The sequence below is a fragment of the Gadus morhua genome, chromosome 1, assembly GCF_902167405.1.
Source record: "Gadus morhua chromosome 1, gadMor3.0, whole genome shotgun sequence".
Lineage (NCBI taxonomy): Eukaryota > Metazoa > Chordata > Actinopteri > Gadiformes > Gadidae > Gadus > Gadus morhua.
This window is the reverse complement of record NC_044048.1, coordinates 16,694,800-16,702,299: the sequence shown is the minus strand read 5'-3', so window position 1 is coordinate 16,702,299 and position 7,500 is coordinate 16,694,800. Positions and strand designations below refer to the sequence as shown.

Sequence of the window (7,500 nt, the reverse complement as noted above, 5' to 3'; positions counted from 1 at the left end):
CTCCACTGGAGAGAGTCACATGTGGTGAATCATCCATCACACAAGACCAGCTGAACACATTTTATATTTGTTTTTTTGCAAGAAAGGAAGTGAGTAAGTTAGTGACTTTATTTATACGGCACCTTTTTACACAAAGTGTAACCAAGTGCTGAACAACAGTAATAGCAGAACAGTCCGTAGACATAAGGGAAAAACTTGTAAAATAAAAAAGGAGGTAAAAGATTTGAACCAGGGTGGGATTGATTAAAACTTTGGGGGAATGGATTGAAAAGGGGAACAGTTTCCATCCCCATGTTTACTTTAAGGCATGCTAAAGGTATATTTGATTACACCACAGTAATGCGCTACCAGATGAACAACTCAAAAACACAATTGAAGACGACCTCCCTGCTCTCTCCCCGCTGACCGACTGACCACACTGCTGCTGTGAACGTGTTTTCTTTCGGCCTGTGGTTTCTTGACTTACTGGTAATCAGTCATGAGGCTGACCTATTTCTAAATCACTGTCAAAACGCCGGTCTGAACTAATCCTAAAATGATTCACGTCCACTTGAAGTCATGCCCGAGGGGGGCGGTTGATGAACTGCCCATAAATTACACACACAAACACTGAAACACACAAACACACACACACACACAAACAAATAATAAGCCCCACATAACAAGCCTCACTATGAACATTTAATTGATGGTAATGAAGATAATGAAAGCGATGAGATTGGCTCTACAAACAGTATTAGCTGAGCGTTTAAGGAGCAGGCCTAGTGTGTGTAGGGAAGGAATCAGCACCACAGGGGAACACAGCAACAAATCAAGCCGCTGAGAGAAGAAGGTTGGAGAAGCATGGAGAAATAGATGATAATGTTTGCGCTCTACAGCACCTTCAAAAGCCCCGAGTGTATCGCAATCACTGTGTGTGTGTGTTTGTGTTTGTGTGTGTGTGTCTGTGTATGTATGTGTAGTCTCGGATGTGTGTGTGTGTGTGTGTGTGTACCCTAGATTGTGTGTGTGTTTGTTTGTGAATATGCACGTGTAATCTTGGGTTGTGAGCATGTGTGTGAGCATGTATGTGTTTTCTTGCATTGTGTGTGTGTGTGTGTGTGTGTGTGTGTGTGTGTGTGTGTGTGTGTGTGTGTGTGTGTGTGTGTGTGTGTGTGTGTGTGTGTGTGTGTTTGTGTGTGTGTGTGTGTGTGTGTGTGTGTTTGTGTGTCCGTGCATGAGTGTGTGAGTGAGTGTGTATGTGCGTGAGGTGTGTGAATATTTACCTGGGATCTTCTATTGTGTGTGTGTGTGTGTGTGTGTGTGTGTGTGTGTGTGTGTGTGTAGGTGTGTGTGTGTCTGTGTGTGTGCATGCAAGTGAGATAACAAATTGTGATGACTCGGCATGCCACAGAGCATCCGTCATGAACTATAACGGCGGCGGGCTGCAGCTGCAGGCCGGTGTGCTCACATGGTCACCACATGCTGTATGAGCGATGGCTCCGCAGCCACCATAGGTAGGGACTACGTCTGCTCTAATCCCATAGGACAGAACCCCCCATTACTTATAAAGCCGGCCAGACCTAATTCATCCATTCAAGATAACATGTTTTTAAAACTGATGCTTGTTCACAAAACAACAGCTACGCGCAGAGTTTGCAAAGAAAATAAAGAATTTGGTCACATTTTAAATTACAGTAGGAAAGGTTTCGTAATTGTGGTGTAATTAGAAACTGGGATAATATAACACTATAGTAAATAATAAGTGTTGAAATTATGTGTTGTTATGCGCTACTAATAATAGACAGCGAGCAGGTAACAAAGGCTATCTTTTCTTTCTCTTTTTTTCCCTCCATAGGTGATTCCAGATAATTCCCTCTATGTTCACCCCAATCTAACAATGTCGTAATGAGGCGTGATCACTTTTGTCTGATTGCATGCGAACAAAGAGATAAAAGCGAGTTAATAATTCAACGCATTGCGGAAGATTAATTCTTTTTTTTTTTCACTTTGTTTGTTGCTAATCATTTCTTTCTACGTGGGAGTGTGTGTGTTTGTCAAGTGGCGCGTTGCTTACCCGTCACAGGTGTGGGGCTGTCCATGTACTTGTCCTCGTGTTCTGCCCTCCGCAGGTTGAGCTGGAACACGTGGCTCCTCTGCGAGGTGACCAGCTATAAGGGACGCACGAAACGGCACCGTCGTGAGTGTCAAGTGTCATGGGAAATAATTTGTAATTGCTTCAAGCGGCTCCTACAGTGTTCACAGGACAACATCATCACATTTCCTTTTCTCGTTAACCTTTATCCAACCAGGAAGTTAAATTGAGATCACAAATCTTGTGACACGGACGTTGGAGAATTGGCAGAGACGGCGTCGTTAAACGAAGCGAGGAAATGCTGTTTTAAACAGCATCTGCTTTACTTCTATCTTGCTGACACAATCAGCGAGATATTAAGGCAGAATATCGTCAAGGCTGCATGGACAGCACAAAGTACACACTTCTCTGTGTGCTTTCAATCTAGTAAGGTCAAACTAATTTAAATATGATCAAAACAAAGACAAGACGCTCCCTTATTACCCTTTTTCAAATATATATGCATATCTTCAACCCCAAGGAGCTACGTGTGCAGTTATCCTAAGTGAGAGAGTGAGAGAGTGGTTATAGGAGATTATAGGTATTATTAAATTGACGATGATACAGCAGCCATACCCTCGCCTGGGCGCTACTGAGACCTTAAAAGGTCACAGGAAGGAGGAGTTGGCTTTTTGAATGACATTGGCTGAACTTACTGTCACTCCAGTGCACTTCACAGTGGAGCTGTTCAGCCATGTTGCCTCATATCTCTGATTTGTGCCAAAGTCACACTCCAGCCTGTCCCCCTAGGATGAGAAAAACACTCAAATGAGCCAAATACTTTTTATTATTTTTTATTATTCAAATCTGAAAAATACTCAATTGAACCAAATCCTGTGTCAACCATTTTATCGAATGGGAAACATACTCAAATTAGCACAATTCGACGACTTTTTTTCATTGAAATGTTCCCAATCATGAACAAACATGCTTTTAAGTGTCCGATGGGCGGTCTGAAACGTAATATCTGTGGCAGGGCATTTTATCTTCACCCCCAGATCATGCAAAGTGACAGAGAAAACGGTAGCTACCTGAGAGATAATTTTCTGTGAGAAAGGTCTGGTAACCATTGACAACTCTGGCAGAGGTACAAGGGAACTAAAGTACCCCAGGATAATTGTGCCTGCCAGGCAAAGATGCAATCCATTCATAATTCATATTCATAAACATCTGGACCTCAGTAACTCATCTGGGAGCCAGAGTAATGAATATGAATCCAATCTTTATGAGGCTGCCTGAGCCAAGCATTGGACCACACAGTCAGTGTGAGATAGGTAAGGACACAGCAGTGTGAGTACTTCAAGTGCATATCATGTGACTGGGGAAACTAGACCGCCAATATTACTCTATTTAAATCATAACCTTCCAGCCTTTTTTGTGCTGTGACGCGTACAAATTGAAACTCTAATTAAAATGCCATTATCATACCTCCAGCGCGTTGCAAAATAATCGCTAAGAAGCTTATTCGTGCTTAAATTTGTAATTGTGACAATGCAAAACAATTTAGCACAAGTTTAGCGGTTAAGTGCTTTTAAAAAGGAATATTTTCCGCACCTCTTGGCATATTCTAAGAAAAGAACGCGGAGCATTTGGATGATGAAGCTGGGGAAGTGGTAAAAGGTTGTTACCAATGCGAGACGGTGCCTTATGATAATAAAGCTCTTAAGATAAGGTGGAATACATTTGCAGCATAATTCCTGGTTCTCTGAGTCATGTGGAGGCAGACGACTTTAACTGAACATTAAGAAAATAAAACCTAAAGATTGCCTGTTTGTATGTTTGTGTTTGTTTTTGTGTTTGTGTGTGTTTCATTCCAAACTTTTCGGAAATAAACACACAAACACACAAACACAAAAGTGTTTGTGTGTGTGTTACCGAATCAGAGTTTGGAATGTTTTTGTGTCCGTCTGTCTGTGAGCCTGTGTCGGCATGTGCACGTGTGTGTGTGGCTGATTGAGATTCAGAGCCTGCTGCTATAGCAACGCGGTAGCTGGGCATATGACTGACCACACCCGGAAAAGTATTCAGCCCGGGAATTCGTCCTGGGAAACCTGGGGCTATCGGCTATATTTGCTACAATTCGCAAATCCCCCCAAATAAATTCCAGTGTTGAGTAAGCCTGTGGGGAGCGTTCTCTGGGGAGTCCGGCCAAACAGGAAGCATCAGTCAATAGGAAAAATAAAAGTAGAATGGTGAAATGATCTCCACATTTTACTTGGTCCTAAGTGACTACACACTGTGTGCTGACTAAGACATAGGCCAGCCAGACACTGTCTGCAATAACAGGAGAAGGGGAAGGAGGAGGAGGAGTGTGTGTGTGCGTGTGTGTGTGTGTGTGTGTGTGTGTGTGTGTGTGTGTGTGTGTGTGTGTGTGTGTGTGTGTGCGTGTGCGTGTGCGTGTGCGTGTGCGTGTGTGTGTGTGTGTGTGTGGTGGGAGGGGGTGGGGCACAGCTGAGAGGTGAGCCACAAAGGCATCAAGACATTCATCATGTCCGTCTCAGACTAGCCAGTGCAATCATGCCCCCCTCTTCCGTCTCGGAAGGGAGACAATGCGGCTACGTCAGCTTCAGTATCACGCAGCGACCAGAATCACTTCACACCTACGTCCATCTGCATCTCGCTCACTTTGAACCAATTATAGCATATGGCTCCCTTTCTCTTTTTTTCAGCCCTGCCAATTTCATGTCAAGGCACTTGGCGGACGCCCAAGTACCCCCTCGATGGTGAAATCAAATAGACTGTTGGTTCCCCCCCCCCCCCCGCCCCCCGTACCTCGACGGCGTTGCTAAGTGACAAGATGAAGTCCTGGGTCGTCCCGGATGGGGATGGGGAGACCTCCAAGGACATCAGGCTCGGACAGGAAGCTGCGTTCTGCGCGGGGGGGGGGGGGGTGGGGTGGGGGGGGGGGACAGGAAGTGACATACAGGGGTTAAACAAAAACAATGGACGGCCCCCACCCTCTGCTACAGCCCACCTCGTCACGTTCCCAAAATACCTGTCCCTGTTTATGCGCAGGCGGAGGAAGCGAGGCGGGCAGGAAAGGCACCAGGGGACTCTACAATAGCATCAAGGGCAGTGGGGAGCAGACAGGCAGGATGCTGGCAGTAGGTCAGCCCACCTCAGTCCCCCCCAGGGGCTTCATTCACACATCTCACCAGGTTGTTATTGATAACAACTCAAGTGTTGTTTTCCAATTTGAGCGACTCGATCGACCGACTAGTTCCACGGGGGACATATTTGATCCCCGGAATCTTTTCACTATATTACCATAAGACTCCCGTAAGACTCCCTTTCAGTCAACCCACCATCCTACACACAGCGAGGTGGGGGTGGGAGAAGAAGGGGGGAAAGGACCCACCGATGATGACTTGACGTCTGTTCGTGTCCGTTCAAACCGGCTCAACAAAGAAAGGCTCTCATTATGTTTGCTGAGCGTAGTCTTGTGATGAACTGTATGGTGATTCCCGACATTGAAGTTCCCCCCTTCCCCCCCTCCCCCCTTAACCCAGACGAACCAGCGGCTCCAATGACAGAGCACTACTGTACATAAACATGTCTTCTAGCTAAGGGCCAGGGGTGGGGGGTGGGGGGGGAAGACCCTGTGACCACCCTAAGGGCCCTGAGAGGCCCCGGTACGGACATTAAAAAACCACTCCTGACTGTGAAATAGACTGATACAATGAGGGGTAATAGTGATAATAATGGGGACCTGGGTTCGATTTAATGGCGTTTTTTTTACTAGTTGTGATGGACTTTAGAAGACACTGGCTGCAAGCGTGTTTGGTTTAATAGTTGAGTTTTTAATAGAGCGGTTTGTGATCTCGGTCCTCATAGGGTTGTCCAATATAAACACGTGCCGGAGATCCCTTGTGTACATAACATTTTATGTGAGCTATCGTCCCCTTTTAAGCCCAGCCCTATTCCCTTTGACATTAGCTTAGTAATGGAGGCTAAATGTACTGCTGCAGAAGCCAAACGAGGCCTTAAGTGAGTCAGCAGGACATTGAAAACCCTGCATTTAATGTGATAGATTTGTTAAACCACACACTCCCAGACGGCTGTGGTCCGTTAATGTTTTGGCTGAGACCGTTCCAGCTTTCACCAACAACACACCCAAGAAGAACAAGAGCGTCTGAGGAGATTTAGAGAGCTGGGCCTGTAGTGATCTGGATTATACACAATCCCTGGATTGGATGACAATTCCCTCAACTCCTGCCCGCAGGGACAAACATTTCCTATGTTTCCTAATGGGAGCGACTGACTCACCTCCAGCATGCTGTGTTTTGACTCGTCCTTGGTGGGGAGACAGGAGTGGCTCTCCTGATCCCAGTAACACCTCCACCTGCTGCTCAGGCAGCTCATACACCTGAGGAACGCACGCACACACACACACACACACACACGCACGCACGCACACACACACACAGACACACGCACGCACGCACGCACACACACACACACACACACACACACACACACACACACACACACACACACACACACACACAGAAAAACCATCAGACACCGGGACCAATAAAATATGTGGCGTTTAATGACGGACAAGACTGTAAGCCCGTGATTCCGGGGAGGTGCGTGGAGAGCAGCGGTGGAGTAACGCTCCGTCAGCCAGCTGATTACTATTTGGATAGCAGAGGTCAAACCAGGCTAATGTCTCTCTGCAGCAGAACAAAGCGCCACTCTATTAACAACAAGGGAGCACAACAAACCACAGCATGTGTGTGCATGTGTGTGTGTCTGCGTTTGAGTGTGTGTGTGGGGGGGGGGGGGGCGGGGTGACTCAAAGCAGACAGCCTTCTCAGAGCTGTTATCTGTCACGGCGTCTACGTCTTCCCTGACTGCCATTCTGTGTCACTCACTGACACGCACACACACACTTGCACACGTACACACACACGCACGCACGCACGCACGCACGCACGCACGCACGCACGCACGCACACACCACCACACACACACACACACACACACACACACACACACACACACACACACACACACACACACACACACACACACACACAGACATAAAACATTCAGACAAGAGCTCTGCTTGACCTAGCACTGACAGTCAAGACCTTGCAACCCGGGCCTCCTCATTCATAATGATCATACACTCACTCTCTATGACTCTCTGTCTCTCTCTCTCTCACGCCCTCTTTCTCACTAGGATTCTCTGTCTCTCTGTCTCTGTGTGTGTGTGTCTCTCTCTCCCTCTCTCCCTCCCACCCTCCCTCCCTGAAACCATTTCTTACCCTCTCTCCCCCTCTCTCTATTTCTCTCTTTCCTTCTCTTTCTCTCTGTGTCTCGCTCTCTCCCTGTCAAACACAAGCTTGCACTTTCTGAGGGCCCCTGAGTGGACACAGAGG

General features: G+C 46.8%; 1 protein-coding gene across 1 annotated transcript in view; it reads right to left on the bottom strand.

Annotated features, from left to right (window-relative positions):
• Window positions 1-7,500, bottom strand: part of plxnd1 (plexin D1) — a gene marked incomplete in the record, with an annotated part of 60,583 nt that overhangs the window by 31,547 nt on the left and 21,536 nt on the right. The window contains 5 exon segments of the mRNA XM_030353398.1: window positions 1-5; window positions 2,057-2,150; window positions 2,770-2,859; window positions 4,886-4,984; window positions 6,380-6,479. The exon segment at window positions 1-5 is cut by the window's left edge and continues 153 nt beyond it. Coding sequence (XP_030209258.1) covers window positions 1-5; window positions 2,057-2,150; window positions 2,770-2,859; window positions 4,886-4,984; window positions 6,380-6,479 — 388 coding nt within the window.